This window comes from Haliotis cracherodii, unplaced genomic scaffold (assembly GCF_022045235.1).
Source record: "Haliotis cracherodii isolate W230 unplaced genomic scaffold, xgHalCrac1.p SCAF_33, whole genome shotgun sequence".
Classification (NCBI taxonomy): domain Eukaryota; kingdom Metazoa; phylum Mollusca; class Gastropoda; order Lepetellida; family Haliotidae; genus Haliotis; species Haliotis cracherodii.
Genome location: NW_027266290.1, coordinates 3,093,131 through 3,115,035, shown reverse-complemented (window position 1 = coordinate 3,115,035; position 21,905 = coordinate 3,093,131). Strand labels below are relative to the sequence as shown.

At 41.0% G+C, this 21,905-nt stretch overlaps 1 protein-coding gene across 10 annotated transcripts in view; it reads left to right on the top strand.

Moving 5' to 3' along the window:
- The first annotated feature begins 18,101 nt into the window (after positions 1-18,101).
- The window catches only part of LOC139477436 (fibropellin-1-like), a 48,707-nt gene continuing 44,903 nt past the window's right edge, over positions 18,102-21,905 (top strand). For all 10 annotated transcript variants that reach the window (XM_071260015.1, XM_071260014.1, XM_071260007.1 and 7 more), the window contains exons 1-2: positions 18,102-18,120; positions 19,100-19,161. In XM_071260015.1, the coding sequence (XP_071116116.1) occupies positions 18,116-18,120; positions 19,100-19,161 (67 nt within the window). In that variant the 5' untranslated portion in view covers positions 18,102-18,115. The remainder of the gene's footprint in view (positions 18,121-19,099; positions 19,162-21,905) is intronic.

The following is a 21,905-nucleotide window of genomic DNA, read 5'->3' as shown; positions in this document are numbered from 1 at the left end:
ATGTTATCGTAAACGTCTCATATTTTTCTGAAATATCAGCTATCTTGGAAATGGCCGCCATTTTGAAATTTGAGTGGCTAACACGCTTGTTCGAAAAAATTGTCGAACAGCAGTACCAATGCCACATTTGATGCTTTTTCCCTAACTTGAGTGATTATCCTGAAATTTGATATAATCAGCTTGGCCCAAAACAAAAAATATATAGACAAGTTTCATGACATACCTGTAACTGGGCTGACGTATGTACCTTGTCAGTCGTAATGTTTAAAATTATTTGGCAGACAGCAATCTGTGGACACATCTGATGGCGAGTGTCTTCAAGTGGAAGAAACCATTCTCTGGAACATCGCATGTATATATACAAACACTGTTCACTTGGTATGTTCCCGGCTGTTGAAGATTACATGATCTCATTTGTTTACTGATTATTTCGTGTACTCTGTTTACATACTAGCCCCTGATGATATGCATGTACCAGCTTTCCTAAGTGGTTAAACACTCTGCTTGCTATTGATGTGATAATTGCTGATGAGCACCGTCGGCTAAGTATGCATTACCAAATAATTGATATTTTATTGAACAAAAACAGTATTATTATGTTACAAATTAAACCCATTAAATGATGTTTACCATCACAAAAGCTTCATTGACTGAATTAAAGTATTGGCGCCAGATAGGCTGGAAATGAAATGAAAAATGGAGTGAAAAACTAAACACAGTACTTCAGAAAATCAATAAAGAGATGCTTAATCGCTCACGTTGGCTACGGCATTTTATCCGATTACGACACACATGAGTTCATGGTGACATTTGACAGAGAAAGGACAAGGCTCGATCACTGGTAACACATTGCAGATTTGTGCGGGCTTTTCAGCTGACTGAGCCACATGGCCATCAGTCCGCTTTCCCACTCCCTGACATATCTGTCGTGTTTAGAAGTTGTATTTTGAGTGATTGACTGACGTTTCAGTGAAAGCATGTGAATATAAACTTTGTGTTGTGTTCCTTTGTGTGCGTGTGAGTGTGAGTGTGTGTGTGTGTGAGTGGGAGGGGGGGGAGTGTGTGAGTGTGTGTGTGGGGGGTGGGGGGTGGGGGGTGGGGTCGGTACATGAATGCTGATGGAGACAGTTCCCAGTAAGGGACGATAGACCAAACATTCCATGACTTAAATGACCCTTGGCTGACCAGGCAATTTGCAGAGAAATGGCTTACATTGACCATGATGGGGTGGAACGGCAATACGTACATATAACTGTAGTAGGACACGCAAGGCCCAAAACGTAGTTACCACATGATTGCCATGACGTCACCAGAAGAAGCTCGTGAATTGGCGTTAAGCCAAGCATGGGGAGCAAGAACAACTTGTTATACTTCCGCAGTGGAGACGCAGCCTTAAGGTGGATACAAGTAGAAATTAGAATGCCAGCAACATATTCTCCACCTTTATTTTTTTGAAACATTTAACAGGATGAACCAATGAGATGTTGCATGGTAATGATCCAAAGACGAGTCATACTTCATCTGGGCACACAACGTCAACATCACAGCAGGAGACTCTCAGCATGAACACGCGATGTGTTCAGATGGCCTCCATGACTGATTGTTCTATGTCCTGTCTGTTCTCTGAGTAATCTTTCCGCCTTGACAATTCGTCAGCATCCTTGTTGGTGATTCCTGCACGGTAGGTGATCATAAAATCATAACCTGAAAGAACAGCAAGCCACATGTGTCATCAAGTTTAGCAGAGCTTAAGACATATATGAAAGGATTGTTGTTAACTTAACTTCAAATTTACCCCAAAGGTAATCATGAAGCTTGTTGGTGACTTCCCATGTAAGTGCCTAGAACTCCAGTTTATGTACAGGGTAGTTCCTTTCACTTTTCCTCAATCTTCGACTGACAAGCAACTACTCTCATTTTGTCCTCTTATTTTTGATACAAAACAGCTCGGAGTTATTCTGTGCTGGCGTCTGTGTGGACCTCAAATGGAATATTCTGCATCAGCTAAGATGGGTGGCGAGGTCACGTAAATAAATCAAAGCGTCAAAGATTAGTTGGTGTTCTTGTTTCCACTTCCAATTTGGACCTGGATTTCATTTCTTCTTTGGCTGTCCATTCAGACGAGTGTTTGAGGATCGAGAAATTCTGGCATAGTTCGACGGTAATAACCAGTGAATCAGAGGAATCTTCTGATAGCAGTGCCATCCTTGAGTGCAGCAAGCTTGTCTGGTTCTGGTTCAATTCCGTTTAACAGATAACCACACGTCCCTGGCATTTTATCCTTGAAGAACACACAATACAGCTTTCAGACGTTGCAATTGTCCCTAAACGGTTCTGGAGAAGATGGTAATGTGAACCGTGTATATCCGTCATTCCTTCTGATAAAGATTGCCCATACAGTTTCCATGCTTAAAAGGTGCTGGAGAGTTTGTCTGTCCAAACGGCATTCGAATTCACATATAGAATCAAAGCGGGTTGGTTGGTTGGTTTGTTGTTTAACGCCGCACTCAGCAATATTCCAGCTATATGACGGCGGTCTGTAAATAATCGAGTCTGGACCAGACAATCCAGTGATTGATATCATGAGCATTGATCAACGCAATTGGGATCGATGACATGTATCAACCAAGTCAGCGAGCCTGACCACCCGATCCCGTTAGTCGCCTTTTACGACAAGCATAGTCGCCTTTTACGGCAAGTATGGGTTGCTGAAGACCTATTCTACCCCGGAATCTTCACGGGTCGAATCAATGCGGGGGACTGAGAATGCGGTGTTCTGCTTATTCTCTTCCTTCATCTCCACTAATGTCGAGCATAAGTAAAGCTTCGAGAACAATGAAGTACCAGACAGACAAACCAAAGTTTCTTCATCCTAGTGATGGTAAAGGCACCTTGAAAAGTCCGTTCATTTTAGCAGCGATAATCTAAACAAAATATCAAGAGATTTGTCCTTTTCTCTCACAATGTTGGATGAATGTGGGCGATTAGATTCCCTAATGTCTCCACAGGCTAGATGCTCTCTAACTTCCTCAAACATCCAAGGAGGTATTCGTCTGAGAGGTTGCTTGATCCCATATCGCATGGTAGTATTGTGATCCAAGGCTCTTTGACATAATCAGGGGCGAAACTACCATTGTAGCTGAATAGCAATCACTTACATCTAAATAAGCACATTTTCTTTACACCTGTAAAAGAACATTTTTAAAAAACAGTAAACCTCAATGTATCAAATTATTAGTTCAAACTCTACACGGACGAACATGATATGTATTGTCTAACTTGAAAATAGGAATCTTTGCGCACACGAATGAACATGTAAAAACACACAAAAGTAATATTAATTCGTTTTAATATTAAAATTTCATTTGTCATTTTAAATGAAAGACTGAATATGTGTTTGAGGGAAACACGTATATATATTACAAATGAACATTATAATAAATGAAATTACCAATATTTGTTACAAACAAAATCTACCATATAATGGTCAATGAATCCAGGAAATAGCGTATAGTAACAGTACTCCAGTTATATCGTGGCGTGTCAGCCTAAATGTGGGAGGAAAGCCCGTAATGATGCAGTCGTCGGCCTTGGTCGGACGTCATTCTGCAGTCTTTGAATCTCCTCCCACAGGTGCTCAATGGGATTTAAATCGGGACTGAGGGCAGGCCACAGCATGGTTCTGATGCCATGCTGCAGGAGGAAGTCTCTTGTTGCTCTCGCAGTGTCTGCACTGGCGTTATCATGCTGAAAATCGTGGTAGCTGCGACGTGCCAAATGAGGTATGGCGTGTGGTCTCAAGACTTGATCATTGTACCGAGCTGCTGTGACACCATTGCCTTTCCCTGGACCAATGTTCTGGAAGACTACATGGTCGACCCTCTGTGCAAGACCAATTCCTTCCCACACCATGATGCTCGGACCACCCTACGAGTCTCTCTCAACAACAGCAGCATCCGAATAACGTTCCCCACGGCGTCGCCAGACTCTCTCTCTCTCTGCCATCTGCTGTTGAGATACAGTAACGGCTCTCGTCTGAGAAGAGGACTTCTCTCCACTGCAGGTGACGCCAATGCTGGTACGGTGTTGCCCACTGAAGACGTTCCCGGCCATGACGTGGTGTCAGAATGGGTCCTCGGTGTGGCCTGTGACAGTGGAGGTGTCTGCTCGTCAATCGTCAACACACGGTGTCTGCACTGTGTCGCTGGTGTGTCCCCATCCGTCTGTCGAGATAATGTCGCACAATCTGACGATCCTGGCGTCGGGTGATGACCCTTGGTCTTCCACTATGTGGTCGGTCATATGTAGTGTTGATGGTCTGGCAGTTCGTTGGCAAAAACAGTCTGCAAGTTAAAGTTCAGATTTGTTAAGGCTTGTCCTCCAAACATTGAGATCTCATTTGCCATGATGATTTTCTGATTACTATACATGCACCTCATTGTGGTTAATTTCTCAGCCTAAGGCTTGTGATAATTGTAGGACTGGCCTTTCTTCCTGACAGGTAGATGAAAAGCTTAATGTAGTGTTGTCCAACTAAAGTAGGATGCTGCCTTACCAGTGAAAGCTGTTAGATAACAGTTGGTTTGTCTGGATCATCTCCAGGTTGTCGCAACGCCCTCACTTTACTCTGGTAGAGAGCCTTTATAGTGTGGCTCTTGCCAGCTCCGCCACCTCAGCTAAGGAAAATGTTAAATGGTTTGGGCAATATAATGAGTAATGCCGGAAAGGCGAAAATGTGTTGTCCATTGGAAAATGTAATCATGAACTTCTCTGTGTTCTGCATTTAAGGTTCTCATCATTCTCAGATAGTCATCTTGGCTTTGTACTCTCAGTTGACTGTCAAGAGTATAATGCTTCCTACGTTGCTGTGTTGCAGTTATACCATCTTCCTCTTCATCAATGCCAGTCACTAAGTCAGGATCTCATTATCTCAACTTCTGGTGCTAAACGATCCCAGATGTCATGACCTACTTCATCTTGATCAACATTTTCAACTACATCTTCAACTTCTTCAATTTATGGCTCAAATAGTTTCTGGTAAAAGTTTGCTCATAACTACCTTGTGCTGAAAGTTCATGTTCACTGCGCCATGGGTGATACACTATCAGAAGTCTATTGAAGTGCGTCTCACTGTCTCGAAGTTCAGACACAAAGTAGTACCTAGAAGAACCTTCTTGAGATCCTCCAAGTTCGCCCACAACCGACGCAACGACTGCTGAATGGGTCTCATTCTTAAACATGCTCGGAAAACCACATCCACTGTCGTGGCCATGTTGCCCAGTAACTGGAGCCAGCCATTTGCGAGCAGTGTGTCTCGTGGAAAGAAGGAACAGTACAGTTACACTCCTGACCTTGACAATGAGGTCTTGTGAGAGGGAGACAAGCCTGGTCTCTGTATTGAGATTCGCCCCTAAGAAGACCAGAGACTGAGTAGGGTTCAGATCTGACTTCTTTAGGTTGACTATCCACCCGAGAGATACCAGAATGTCTAACACCGCTTGTGTAGCAAATTGACTCATATGATGAGATACCACTCATAGCAGCCAGTCGTCGAGATAGGTTGACAGAACCGACCTTGCGACCTGGCCACTTGGGCAGGAATCAACATCAGCTTGGTGAACACCCTCGGGGCCGTGGAGATCCCGAAGTGTAGAACCCGGAACTGATAACACCTCCCGTGGAAAGAAAACCTCAGGTATTTCTTGAACTCGGGGTGTATAGGCTCATGGAGATAGGCGTCTTTGAGGTTTATCGAGGTCAGCCATTCCCCGGTCTCTACAGCAGAGATCACTGAGCGCAGTGTCTCCATCCTGAAGGACGGTATCTCTATGAGTTTGTTCAGTTTATTCAGGTTGAGAATAGGTCTGAACCCTCCGTCTTTTTTGGTGACGAGGAAATAAGTCGAGTAGTAGCCCTCGCTTTCCTGTCCCAATGGAACCAGCTCGATAGCAGCTTTGTCTAGCAGTGCTACGATCTTGGCACGAAGTATGTCACCCTTATCCCGGAGAAGGGTGGCGGAAGAAGTTTCCACTGAGGTAAGTGGCCTTCCCAGAGTGTGGACATGACCCAGGGATTGCAGGACACTTCCGGCTTCAGGCAATTAACCCCAACAGTCAGAAGCCCAAGGACTGTGGGGCCACCTGGGGCTGGGTAGGAGCTATTGGGAACCCATCCCTGCCCAAAAAAAGGCTGCTGTCCCGGCCAGCTGCCTTGCCCTTCTTGCCCCTCCCGACGCACTTGCCCGAAGGAAGCGGCTGCTTCCAAGCAGGCTTGGACTACCGATCCGGCGCATCGGCATAGGAGGAGGCAAGGGGGGAGGCCCGCTTGTGCAGCTTGGTGCTAGGCACCTCCAACAAGGTCTTAGAGTCCTTGATGGATGCATACAACACAGCGGCCTCCCGAACTACAGGGAAGAGGGTTGAACCCAACTTATAAGGGAGTGCAAGTAGTTCTTGGCGTGTGGACGCCGAGTACTTGGACATGGACATCCACAGCCGGCGCATGCCCATGCCCATGCGATCATCATCTGGGAGGCTCCGCCCCGCCCCGCACATAGGGAAGGGTGGCAACCGTCAGACCTGCTTAGCCTTGGCTAAGTTGGAGGTCGAAGACCCGCCCAGGGTCACTGAAGTCCAGACGCACTCATCCACGACCGGCACCTCGAAGTCACATTCCGCTGCTAACGGGTACCGCCTGGTAAGTTCGGGGAGATCGAACCTTTTACGGGCACCCGACAGCAGAGGATTGATGACCTCGTGTACCAGTGAGGTCAAAATGCAGAGCCGCACCTGGGGCGCTTTGCACAGAGCAAAAGCGTCCCCCGGAAGGCAGAACTCAGACAGATCCGAGACGGGCATAGGGGCAGCCACCTAAGACAGTACTTGGACAATCTTATCCCTGACATGCCTCAGCGAGGATGTGAAGGAAAGGTTCCACGCAGCCTCCGAGTCATCCCCTCCCTCCTCCATCCACTCCTCATCCCTCGACTCTGAGCCGAAGGTAGCCTCTGACTGCTCAGCGAGAGAGGAAGTAGACGGAACTGGAAGGGGGCGCCCGATGGCCTTGGCCCTCGTATCTCCTGACTGTCCCCTGTCCAACACCAGGTCCCGGTCCCGAGGTGCTGGGGGTTCAAGTGAACCCACCTGGCTCACGGGCACAGGTCCACTGGACGAAGCCTCGACTCGATAAAAGCCTCCGGCTTCGCCAGGGAAACCAAAGCGGAGGAAGTGGACAGGCCATCGCCACCCCTCCGCTGATGATCAACCGCGAACCCGGAGTCGAAGCCCGGACGCGAGTCATCCCCGAGGCCAAGTGGCCTGCCACGCCCGACGCCGGGCATTCCACGAGGCCCCGCGGCCGCATCCGACGCTGACGGAAGCCCCGCCCGTAGCTTGGTCTTCTTGCCCTTAACCTTTGACAGGGAGGGGGGGTGCAGATTTCGCCGAACGTATGTCTACCCCCGCCTCCAATAACCCCGCAAAATGAATCAAGTCAGCGTGTCGTCGCTTTCTGTCTTTGTGAAGACTCCACATATGGCGCACGACTGATCATCGTGGCCATCCTCCGCCAAGCAGCGAATGCATGTAAAGTGCGGATCTTGCGGTAGAAATTGCAGAAAGATATATGCATAATTACAACACAACATATGCAAAGGCGTAACGAAAATGCGACACGCGATATCGATAGCCACGACCGTGTATACATTTGTAACATACCAAGGAAGCGTAGCAAGCCTCTCCCCCCGAGCGGGTAAAAACAGACAGTAACTTGCGCCCGTAGGGCACTTTTTAAAGTTACAGCCGGGTTGAAAAGGAAACAATGTAGTGAAATAATGTTAAGATAAAAAAGCCATGTTGGTTGTACACGAACATGGAATTTATCAGAACAGAATAAGCTACACAGCGGCCGCCATTACGTGAAACGAACGTGGCACGTGCACGTGGCGGCCAAGTTACAACATATTAAAAACCATAAAATGCGAGAAATTACGCCTTTGCAAGAAAGAAAAGGAAATATACCACACATACAGTTTGAGCCATGTCGTCGGTATCAACGATAAGTTGGATGAAGTGAATTTCTCTAGAGTCTTGAGGTATGTCTGCACTGTCAGATGACATAAGGAAAAGTGATTTGGGTGAGAGTCCCGTTGGGGGTGGTCATATATCATACAAAAACGTTAAACATTTTTTATTAAGGAAAATGGTTACAACTATGTCATGTAGATTTTCTTGAGCAAAGAAAATGCAATAAGTGCCCCAAGGAGGATTTAATCTGAAAGAGAATGAATATCCATGTTGGATATTAGAGCCTTCAGTAATAATGGGGTGAAAATTATTAATGAAAAGTTCATGTGTTTGATGTTTGTTCGTCTTGCTGAAACAGAACAAGCAGTTTAGTAATCTTCCGTTGAAACATTGGCACTTACAGAAGTTTTCAAGGTTGTCAGTATCAACAGAAGGACCACCAATAAGTGTGTTTAGGACTTTCAAGACAACTTTCATAGCAGCTTGAATTTTTTTCTAGTTTCATTTACCCTGTTGGAGGACGTGCCACACGCACTGATAGTGGACGTGGATAATGAAATCAACTCTCTTCACAGGTTTTGTTTTGCATGTACGTGTGTGACAATGCCTTTTGCCAGTAACACTCTCTTGGACTGTCTGTTTTTGAACCCAATGCAAACACTGAAATATATACTGTGGATTTTCAGCAAAACGGAAATCACCGGAATGAAGTCTGGCATATACATACTTCTTTACACTGAGCTTAACTGACCTTTCTTGTGGAAAACAATTCTCTCCTATGGGAAACAGACAAGGAAATGATAGAGCCTTCCAAATTTTCTCACTGTAAATAGACACAGGCGTTTGACCTTCACCTTGATCTAAATTCAGAATGTTTTTTGGCTGCACTAAAGGTTCTTCCTTTGGACATAACAAAGTCCTGCTGTTTATAGAACGAAAAGACTACGTTCCTTGAGGAATGTCTTTCTCAACTTCATCTTCTGAATCTGTTGTCAAGTGATCTTTACTTTGTTCAATGGTGTTTTGAGTCTCTTTTAGTTGAGCAGGAGTGTCTTGCAAATCTCCTGTTCTGCAGTGGAGTTTTTTTTCTGAAATAGGAGAAACATTTGTCACTGCATTCCAAAGTTGTAGAATTTCTTTTTTACTTGTTGATTCCCAGGTAGCATTGATGGCAACTGTTTCATGATGGCTGCTGTGTGAAATAAGGTATGAGGGCGAATGAGCTACTTTGCGACACTGTTTTGATCAGACAAGTCTCCGTTTAAAGAGAAAGGGTAATTATTTGAGAATCTGACACATTATGAGGTAATGCCGAGGCAATATGCTGAATATTCGTGGGAAGTAAAACAACAAGACCTCTCATCAAATGCCATAAAAAAGAGAGCTATAACTATCTTGACAGCTTGGTGCATAGTTTCTGTGTTAGCTTGTTTCCCCTGCAGAAAATCTGACGAAAGTTTTCCTTTGCCTGATTTCTCAAAGCATCTGCATTCAGTATTTCATTCTTCCGCACTGACCGTATGGCATAATGTTTGCTTGACTGTGTTGATTTTTCTCTCACAAGGGATAAATATTATCATTCAACATCTCTAAAGGATCTTTTTTATAATATCAGTGCTCATTTAATTCTCGTTTTTTTTAAAAGAAGTACTATTATTTGATAAATTTTGAATTGTTTTAGAAGAGTTGGATATTATTGTCAACTGAGATGTATGAGGGCAGTACCACTGAGGGGGTTAAAGCAGAGTAAAATTATTGTCCCCTGACAGTGGCTCGTGAGTCCATCTATATTGAAGTAATTAATATCAACTAGTGTTTTAATTCCTTGATTCTGTTTTTTTTTGGTAATATTGGTTAATATTTCATACAACCACTCGTGACCAAAGTGATGGCTTAAATCCTGCTGGGAATCATGCAGGAAGCAAAAGCACTGTAAGTCCCCATGATCCCCAGTTAGGTGGTCTAGCTTTAGTCGCCAGTGGTCTCTAGCCAGGTTTTACTTTCTAATAACTCATGTACAGAAAACGTCTTTGTTTTACTATTGCTCAGGTAAGTTTTATGTCTACACTGTGATAATTACCTTTCTGTTTTATTGTCCTTTGACGACAGAAATTTTATTATAATCAATTTGTTCTCATCGCGATATGGCTGCAATATTGCCGGTGCGATGTAAAATTATAACTCACTCACTCACCCATCTTCTAAACCAAAATATAGACTTTATCAGCACAGGAGTTTGTTAAATTTCATGGCATTGACAAATGGGAAAGTATACCAAATGAGATGCACTCAATGTGAGGATATTAGATGGTTTCAGTTTAAGATTATTCACTACATTCTTACAACTAACAAATATTTATATAAAATTGGATATGTTGATTCTCCGATGAGTACTTTCTGTACAAATCAACCGGAAACAATAATCCATATCTTGTATGATTGTGAACATGTAAGAAAGATTTGGGAGAAACAGTGTATTTGGATAAAATCTGTTGTGGAAGGAACCATTGATTTAAACAGAAAAAATGTTTTGTTTGGATTTCGAGGGAAACACAATAACCCATTGAATATTGTACTTTTGATAACAAAACAAGTAATATACAGACAATGTAGGAAAGGATTACTGACACATTTTGAAAACATACAGAATGAGAAAATTAGTTATTACAATGATACAAAGGTAATGTCATTCACAAATTCTAACTATGCAAACTTTGTTAGTTAATGATCTTCCTTCCACAAAGTGATACCCTGATACAGCACGTTGACTTTACAGGCAAGAAATTATATGTATAAAAAGATGTACATTTCTTGAATACTACGTGCTACCCTTGATGTTTCATTGACAGATTCAACTATTTTAAACGATTGTGAATGGTTGGTCCATGATGATCTTTGTGGAAGTGACCATTTTTCAACAATACTAACAACTATCAATCCCTCTGACGAACAACCTTCAGCAAGGCGGAACTTTACAAACACCAATTGGTCTTTATTCCAATGATAATGTACAGAAAAAAAATAAAACCTGACAATTTCATGAATGTCCCTGATCCTGTACAAGGTTTTTCAGATCAATTCAATGCTATTGGAGACGAAAGCATTCCTAAGTCCTCCGCAAACCCTCATATATGTAAACCATGGTTCGATGACGATTGTAAACAAGCTAGAAACAATAGGAAGAAAGCTGAACATTATTTCCGTCAACATCCAACCAGCCACAACCTGAATAATGTTAACATCACATGAGCCAAAGAGAGACGTACCTTTAGACAAAATAAACGTCAACCATAGAGAAACTATGTATGCAAAATCAATTCCCACACACCCATGTGGAAGGTGTTGAGCATAGTTCAAAAGATTAAGCGCAAAGGATTAAAATCTGGAGTTCACCATCTCAAAGATGGTAATACACTATTAACCACTAAATCTGAAATTGCCAACAAGCTTTGTGAAACTTTGGCAAACCATTCCTCCTCATCAAATTATAATCTTCAATTTCAGAGGTTTCAAAAACAACAGGAAAAGAAAGAAGTCAATCTTAATTCGGATAATGGTGAGCACTACAGCGAAACAATTTCACTCCATGAATTGCATACTGCCCTAGGGCAAGCTCATGACACTGCCGCAGGAGCCGACATTCATTATCAGCTCCTGAAACACTTGCCCGATCATGTTTTGAAACGCTCCTAAATATATTTCATGGTATATGGTCACCGGAAATTTCCCTCCTTCATGGCACAATACTCTTCTTATTCCTATACCAAAGTCTGGACGGGGTCATACAGATCCGTCCAAATTCCATCCAATATGATTTACTAGCACTGTTTGTGAAACAATGGAGTGCATGCTCAATAATCGATAAGTCTTGTACTCGGAGACCAATAACCTCCTGTTTGGGTTCAGAATAAATGGAAGTGCCATTGACTAATTGGTGCGTTTAGAATCATTACTTAAAAGTTTCATTGTCAGGAAACAACATACTGTATCAATCCTTTTCGACCTAGGGAAGACCTATGATACAACGTGGAAACATGGTATTGTAAAAGATTTGCATGAATTTGGATTAAGGGGCATATTACCTCAGCTCATATCTCATTTTTTAAACAACAGACAATTTCAAGTACGAGTGGGCTCTACCCTGTCTTATCATTTCCATGAAGATCAGGGCATCCCTCAAGGCAGCATACTATTTCGCACTTTTTAGCATCAAACTTAGTAGTCTCACTAAAGTATAAAACAATGTCGTTGGTTTTGTGGATGATTTCAACATTTCTTGTGGTACAAATATGCATATAATAGAAAAACAGCTACAGCTCTGTCTTTACACAATTCAAAAATGGGCATTCGAAAATGGCTTCAAATTTTCTAAATCCAAAACAAACTGTATGAAATTTGTCCTAAATATAAACCCCTCAAAGATCCAGATTTATTTTTAGATGGTACTCCTATCGAGGAATTAGAGGAGGCCAAATTCCTGGGCCTCATATTTGACCGTAATCGCACATTATTACCACACATCAAATATCTAAAGACAAAGTGCCTGAAGGCTCTCCATTTGTTAAAGTCGTTTCAAATTACGAGTGGCAGGGTATCAGACAACCCTCTTTCACTTGTACATATCTTTAATACTCTCCAAACCAGATTATGTTTCCAATGTTTATGCTGGAGCCTGCAAAAGCAATTTAGAAATATTAGACACAATACACAACCAAGTCCTAAGACTCTGTTTAGGACCTCTCCTGTGGACAGTTTGTATGTCGAAGCTGATGTACCTTCCCTCGAACAATGCCGCATTAATCCATCACTGCAATGCATCACTAAATTATATTCCAATAAATCAAACCCAGCATTCTATTGTGTTTTTCAGCCCTCTGTATGAAAACCGGTTTTGAAATTTGTCAAACCTAGTTACACAAATTGGATAAGAATTCAACCACACATCACTGCAACTAAATTAGATCTAAATATCATATCACCCTCCCGACTTCTCCTCCTTGGCAGATGGTGAAGCCAGAGGTAGACCTCACTCTAACCCACCGCTGAAACAAGGTTTCAGAGAATTTTAGCCACTGGGCAGAAGAGAATGTTAGCCTCTGGGCGGTAGAGAATTCTCAGCCCCTGGGAGGCAGAGAATGTTAGCCACTGGGCGGTAAAGAAAGCTATCCACTGGGTGACAGAGAATGTTAGGCTAACACTGGGCGGTAGAGAATGTTAGCCACTGGGCGGCAGAGAACCAGCCATCAATTATGATTCTGTATTTTTAGGGAGATCAAATAAAAAAATCACCACAATAATCCTTCGTATCTAGTTAGAAAAACCGCTTTGACGTGTGATCGCGTGTAACCAACATCACATGTGTAACATATGCAATTGATTTCAGGAAACCCTTTCGATCTACAACCAATTAATTGTCTACCAAACGCGAACGCCAGGTGAGGAGACGCTAAGATGACGTAACATAAAACATAACATGCGATTACATACGTAGACTCTGAGATGCCTGGTACCGCGTGTCGATGTCTATAACTTATAAAATCAAAAGGGGCCCGACTCCGTGCACTACACAATCGTTGTGTTGCTGGGATTTTATCGAGACAAATTGTCTATATTGTAGCAAATCAGAGAGAGAGAGAGAGAGAGAGAGAGAGAGAGAGAGAGAGAGAGGATGGTCACAAGGCTTTTGAGACAGAATAAGACGTAACACATAACACATGAGAAGGATACTGTTCGTATCCTGTACGCACAATATTAACACCTGCAGCAATCTGGAGTGCATTGTTGTTCTATATTTTAGATTTTTAGATGCATTCATGAAGTTTCAGTCAATTGGCCTGTTGAACATACATACACAATACGTTGTACGAAGTAGTGCATTTGAAGAAACATTACATGTATATGGCTGATTGCACTATTGGAAGTTACATATACATTAATGATAAATAACAATGGGTGTTAAGTCTAGGCTATGTTAATGTCATTACCGCATTGCCAAGTGACATTTATAAGCAAACATTAAATAAATTACTAAGCTATGTGAGTAGATTATGATAATGAAAATAATTCAATCGTGAGTATGTAGTTGGGTGGTTGAGAGTTTGAGCAAATAGAGGAATGCAATCTCTGTATTTCTGAGTCAATCATGCGTTGCTTGAATTCAGATAAGAAAATATATTGATTCATATCAATTCATATTGAAATACAATGTTCTCCAAATTAGGGTCGCCCATGATGTTCTTCCTATTTCGTCTTGACCACACATCATCATATATGATTTTTTAGGTAGTCTATTATTATTATTCATGTTGATTACTTTTGTCCAGTATTTAATACGTTTCAGGAGGCAAATTGTACATAATTTATGTCGTCCATATTCCCCAAGAACAGCGTCGCTACTGGCAGAATTCGGTAGATAAAGTATTCACGTGAAATATTTCTTTGTTCTATCAAAAGTTGCACCTACAACTTACGTTTGGCAAGTCACACTTTTACACATATTCAAGTATATACGCTCGCATATTCAATTTCACTTCAAAGGAGAACAGGAATGCCTGTTCGTTTCTACTGCAAACGTGGAAAGAAACGCAAAAGTGATTTTAAAGTTGTTTTTTTATATATCATATAAACTTGGCATAAATGGAACAGTAGATTCTCAAATTTAAGGTCATCTGTGCTCAATTTATTGTATCACATTAGTGTTCAAAACTGACTGGCATCGTCGTCCGATGGAAGCAATCAGATCCCGAATTGTGGCCTGGGAAATGTTCACCCACTCTTCCTGCAGTGCTTGTGCCGACCGTCGGAGGTACTTTGGTTTATGCTGATGTGCTAGCAGTCGTTGATCTGGTGCAACCAGTATATAAATGTTCGATAGGGTTAGAAACTTGAGACCTGGGGGCCCATGGCAGGACCTTGATATTGCCAGTCTTGTCGTGTAAGGTCGGACATTGTCTTGTTGGAAATGACGTTGGAAATGACGTTCGCTTGTTGCATACTGGGCCCAAAGATCTCATCCATGTGCTGATAAGTTCCTTTGAACCTGCACCAAGTCTGTTCTACTAGTGTAGAAGATGGCTGCCCACATCATCACATTACCGCCGACAAATCTGTTCACTTCCTGTATGCAGTTGGGGTCTCCCATCCGCACGGCGAACCATAAAACGTGAATTATCACTAAATCAAACTTGTCTCCGTCGCAGTTGTGGCCCTACTCTGTCATTGTGACACCATTAACGTCGTAGGCGACCATGCAGGTCCGTCACAATGACCCCTCGACCTGGTCGTCTAGCGCGAATACCTTCGGCGCGTAAACGGTTCGTCACTGCCTGGGGTGATACCCTACGCAATCCTGGAATTGCCGTAGTTGTGGAGGTGGCCGTATTGGTTCTTTCACGTAAGTGACGTAGCCGTTTGAATATGCCCTGTGCTCTTTTAGTAATACGTGGTTGACCGGATTTGTGAAGGTCACGGGTTGTCACGTATGTCTGAAAACGTTTACACAGTCTTGTTATGATGCTTGGTGCTATGTATACTAAGACAAATCTGGCTTTGGCTGAGGATGATTCGCCTGTATTCAGTCGGCAGATGGCGTTGCTGCTTAGTGCTTCCGTGATGAGTCGTGGCATATTTTCGCTGTTCTATCACATTCATTCTGTATTTAAAACACAACACCACTGATAGTAAACTGCTTGATTGGAATCGTTCCTCTTCCTCTTATTTAGGTATAATAGAATTCCCAAACACGGATCAAAATTTTGATTATACAAAGACGAACTTGAATATCACGCTTAAGTTTCATTCAATATAATTACAATCAGATCTGAGTTCTCGCTGCCGCTGAACAAAGATCTGAGGACATCCCATTACGGGTCACGTCAGAACGACCTTTCGCGAACTTTGACTGACCAATGAAACGACTAACAAGAAGTCGACATCAGCAAATTAGAAAGCAGCTTTCTCGAGCTTTACGGCACACGTTTCACGCTGGCGACTTCCATTTCAGACTACGTTTGGAAAATATATTGACACGGTCCTCGATTAATATTTTGAAAACTGAACAAAAGAACATGCCAGTGTGCCTAATATATGGTTGCGATTGTATGGCACTGCTTCCCACGTATTGTGCAATGCATCCTCCGTTCGAATGTTTATCCCACGGAAGCGAGATCATGAGATAGATGGATGATTTTGACGGACTCAGTCATACGGGCCGTAACAGTCGTTCCGAATACCCCGTGTTAACATTTTCGAGATTGCATGATTAGAAAACACATTCCGACTGTCACTTTCTCGATCTGGCAAACGACGGTGTTTTTGCGATGTTTCCATCTTGTCACCAAATTGCTGCAGTACCCATTCTTTCGACACATATCAATCCCAATCTATACATTATACATTATCAACTCATATTTGGTATTAATATTGTAGGATGTCGGCAACACTCTATCAGATATTTGCGGTTTTACTACTTTTGCATTTCTTCATTTTGTAGATCAAATTTTAAATTACAGGAAGTTTCATAACAACAGGAAAATCAATAATAGTAAATCATTACTGCATACTCACACAAAACATTAATTATATATAATTGACAACAACGCTCCGTTATTACAGCCTCAATTATCTGCCGAAACAGATTTCATCCTGCGTAAAAGGCAAAATTTTAACGAAAAATTGTTAATATGAATGGATCATTGAAAATTAGTGATGACACCAGCAAGAAGTTTTCAGAGAAGGTTTAAATCCCCCATGACGTCTTCTTTTGTTGTTGGGAGTGATACATTCGCATACTGATGTGTTGGTGGTTTCGCTTTGCCCGTTGCCTTTCCTGGGTTTATTCCTCCGCGAAAAATAATAATCGTTTTCTTCTTTTTGCAAATCATGGATTGACTTTTTTCAATTCTGGGATTCGAACCCGTATACTGCATGGCACTTCGTCATTGATTGCAAACTTGATGAGGCCCGTGTATGGAAGGAAAAGGTTTTGAACTTAGTTTTTGAAATGTTAGAAACTATTACTTGGAGTATCTGTAAAAAAATATGTTTCTAATTGTTTGTTCTTGCAAACTGATCATAAAGTGAAGTGTAAAATCGTATTTAAATGGTTTCATTAGCATACATACATGCTAAGACTGTCAATTAATAGGAGGTTTAATCCGTTGTAAAGTGTGTCATATTTATATACAAGCTACAAACCCCTTTCCATTTTCATAAGAAATCTCTTCTAAAAGCAGAGTCGATTGCACGATTCCGACTATATCATGAGCATGTGTTTAGAATCACTATCAAATAGCGATGATATAAGGTGTTCGCGAAAAGGTGAGCTTTGTTTTACAATCACAATGTTTTCTTACGTTCAAAGACTGACACATGGACTTGGTTGAGTTACGAGATTGAAGTCTGGATATTCTGTTGCGTAATGTTGCTTAATATATCTCAGTTCACATTTCCTTTTGACAGCTGTTGTGAACATTAATTATAAGTACTTTTGTAATTCTGTGAAAAATATATTTATGAAAGGACTTTTTGTGCGCAGGAACCTACGCATTTCGCAACATGTGACTGTTACCTTGGATATAATTCAAGCGTGTGTATAGAAATCAGCATATTATGTTCTTTGCGTTAAATAAAATCAGTAATGCAATATATTGTCTGAATGGCCTTCACTAAACCACTGAATGGATTCAATTTTCAAGTTATTTGTTGGCTCATTCCAACAGAGGGAAGTCAATGGTGCATTCCTAATACTAATATCAATGAGCCATGGTGTTGATAAACATGTAGTTATGGTTATCAAAATGTCGATATAGAAGGATATTATACAATGCGGAAAATTTAATTAAACTAAGTTGTCGTTCCGTTCAAATTTGAATCTGCTGATGCTTGTCATTAAAACTTTTGAAAATTTCCAATTTCCAATTACAATCTGATCGATGTCTCTCTGTAGTAAACTAACTCAATGCAAAACATGTCCTTGTAAAATCGGAGTCCTTTATCCGCCACAGTTTGGGACTGTAACGATTAATTTAAATGCATGTATATATAAACTGGGCAGCATATACTAGTGGGTATCGTCGGGTCGCCTGTTAATCATGAGGTAAGTTGATATCGAATACCCTAATATGTCTTCGCCCGGAATCTTTTTATTTCACTTACGTTTGTTACTTTGGAAATTTGGCATTCACATTTACAGTTATCATAACTACCATAGCAGCATTAAGTTTAGGTTCGTCATATGAGGTTATTCGTTACATCTGATTTCTATATATCCGGAGTTTGCTGGCTTCTTCTCGTGATGTACTTTACGTTGATTACGTTATTGTGTGGTACCAAGGTGATAAACATGTTGTGTGTTTTCTATGAAATTCTGTGTGAGACAATCTCGCGTTCTCTTGATCTCGACCTTTTGACACAAGCTTAGAATTTCAAAAGTTCGCAAAAACGCGATATTTGTCCAAACGTTCGCGTCCTCCCGATATTTGGCAAAATACTCGCGTTCTAGCGATCTCGCTCAACTGTGATGGCCTTGAATCTTCATGTACTCTCCCAATCGTTTCGTTGTTACGTCAAGACCTATTAAAGTTGTCTCATTATTCAAACCGCAAAAAGATCTATTTTCGCAAATTTATTTTGCCTGGTCAAAGATCAGTGTTTGCATTGCAACAATAGCTTGTGAATATTGAACGTCATAACATCATGACGTTGTGTCAGCTATGTTTAGTGTGCTAATTTTCGTCGGCTGTTCGTGGTATTTTTTTTGCGTCAGATTCCACAATGAGGGAGATAAAGCATTGGCTGCTGTTGTCTCTCCGTTGGTGTGCATGCTAATCTTAGGTACGATCAAGAAAATACTGGCAGTGTGTTCTCATAAGACGTCTGTCTCATACAGTTAAAAAGTTGCGATAGAGCATCAGTGATGTGTCGTTTAGTTAATAATATTATACCACACAGTTTTGATCGAAACCCTTCGGGGGACGACAACGATTGTCATAAGACACTGCTGTAGATATTCTGTTGGCGTCTTCTCGTCTACAGAATTTCCGTGCAAAGAATTACAACTCTTATATTTATTTTAGGATTTGGCAGCTTTCCCTCGTCTTGGGGCTTTTCCACCTCGGGAAGGCCTCCGCCAAGCTGGGTAAGTTGACACTCCTCACTACTTCAATTCACCCACGACTTCATTTTGATTCTTGTTTTGAAACGGCACAGGTCGTGGAATGGTCTTAGGCGCCACAACACCCCGTGCAAGTTTGCACTGAAGCCACGCCCTGATGGTTGATTTTAATCCCATCTTGCTAAGATTATGGTCGTTGGTCTGTCAACAGCATACAGTTCCTAGAACTCACGAAAGTGGTGAACGTCTCCTACATTGTACCCACCTTATTTTGGCCCTTTTTTGTACCTTAAGGTGACAAGCCGTGATGTTTTTCAATTACTGAAAACACAATGACGTGGTTCTGACAAATGACGAAAAGGTAGCGTTGGCTTTGCAAATATTTGTTTCCTATTTTATTCATTTGAAACTTTGCAAAGAAATTACATGGTATGATATTTACGTAGCAGATAAAATGATAACGGCGGACAGGCGTCCCAAACCCGTATGTCCCGCCACGTTTCAGCTTCTGGTTGAATATATTTAGTTTACACCTTTGGCAAATGAGGTGTTACTTTTCATCAAATATTTTAAAGACAAGTAAAGTAAAAAAAATATATTGCGATTTTTGGGGAATATCAGTTGTCCTTGTAGATATATTTCCGAGGAGAGATAATCATAACATCAGTAGAAAGTATATAAATGGTCAAGTGTAAGTGCTGAAATCACGCGCTCTGAAATCGACTTTCAAAGCAAAACTATTAGGTAGGCGTGGCCTAAATTTACCAGCGAAGCAGTGCGTGGCAAAGCTTTTCATTGGCTGAAGCGTAGTATTAGTATTAGTATAAGTATTATTATTAGTAGTAGTAATTGTAGTAGTACTAGTAGTAGTAGTAGTAGTAGTAAAATGTTTATTAAAGTGTCACACGCACAACATGTACAATATAGAAATGATGCTCATGAGACAAAAGGTGTATGGAGTGCGTCCAGCCAGACATATACTAACGAGTCACGGTGTACAATTAAAAACAACACTAGATACACTTCTCATATTTATGTTAATCCTACACAAATAACAGCACTGTATACATTGTTTCATGTGTGAAACGTCACCTTTTATCTTGAAATTGTGAATAATTAAAATATCAATGAACAATCTGAAACTAGCATTTTATTACTATCATCCTATTGAGAAGCTGGCGGTCTCGTGTCAATATGATGTCAGCAGATGTCTTCACTGTAAAAAGGCGGTTAGGTATAACGAAGGCGCCAGACATATATGGTACTTAACGTTTTTAAGAAAATGTGTACGTTGCAAAAGGATAAAAGGTTTTCCGTGGTTTAAATAAACATGTTGATGACATATAATACATGAACTAGGCCAGGATCTCAATAGCCCTAAAATCTAAGTTGGCGCTCAGAAGTGCGAATTACAGTTAATGGTGACAATAGTTAATAGTTACCCCCTCCTTTTCAATACGAGGAACAAATGTACATTTGTAACAAATTTACATCATGAAAGAGACCAGGACATTTCAGGGCAATGAAATCAAGCATGAGTCAGATGAGAAATGTTTAGTTCAATGTTGACGGATCAGATATATATATATAGTATTATTCTCCAAATAATGAATTATTAGTCTGCTTTAATAAATACAGAGTCATGGATTGTAGAGACGTATTGTATGTGAACCGACACTTGGAAGCTCTTGAGTTGATGTTGTTGGTTGCAGAGCATGATACAACTGGTAATCATCGTTTTTAAGTTATGGACATGTTTAGAATCTTAAACGTTTAAAGTCTAAGCATTTCTAATTAAGTTTTAGATGCAAACATATTTAGAGATCAAAAGATGTTTAAATTATGAGGAATAACATTTTTGGACAGCATAGTTGCCTATATGTCTTCTAAGGAAGATGAAGTGCCCACAGCTGATATAACGACATAAATTGTAAAAGAAAACTAATTATTAACTAACATAGCGATAAGGGCCACGGTCTTCTATTACAAAAAGATGGACTACCTGTGATCCTAGTGCTAATGTCTGCGCTATTTTTGGCGAATGAGGTTAGTCCTACTGAGAGATTTAGGCCTTATCTTCCGAACGTTAGTCTTTTACATGCATGTCGTTGTTTCCTAAAGGGACTCAATGTATGCTCTCATGCATGCCACGGAGGGTAAGAGTAGAAACGTTGTCAACGATGAGTTGAGCAAGACAATAAAGCAATGTACCTCCAACATGGACATGAATAATAAAGAAAACACATTAAAAAGAAACCCCGAATGTGCCTTACTCAACTGGACTATATATATTCCTGTACATTTTTTGATAGGATCCTTAAATTCTTAAGTTCAGTTTCCAGGTTAACTAGTTGCATGTTGATAGTTTTGATCTGTTGCCAAAATTCTTATGGTGAAGTCGAAGTTATTAACTTTATGTTTTAAGGACATCCCTCATAAGAACCAATATTCCACATTATCATTCATGTGTGGGGTTTCAGTTGTGTTCATGATATCAAAAATAAAAAAAAGTACGTCATCCTGGTGTTATTTGTAGAAATCCAAGAAAAGGAGTAGAATGAAATCAACATGTACAGACTTGTTACAATATTCGTATACAGTATATCAATTGTGAACTTCATAGAACCTCAAAGCCTGTCCTCTTATGGCAACATACATGCTGTGATTTCCTGAAACATCTATACATATCTATTTGTTCTAAACGCAACTGTGATGTCATTTAATTATGAAAAGGTGTACAGCTTCAAAAATGTTCACAACATACTCCC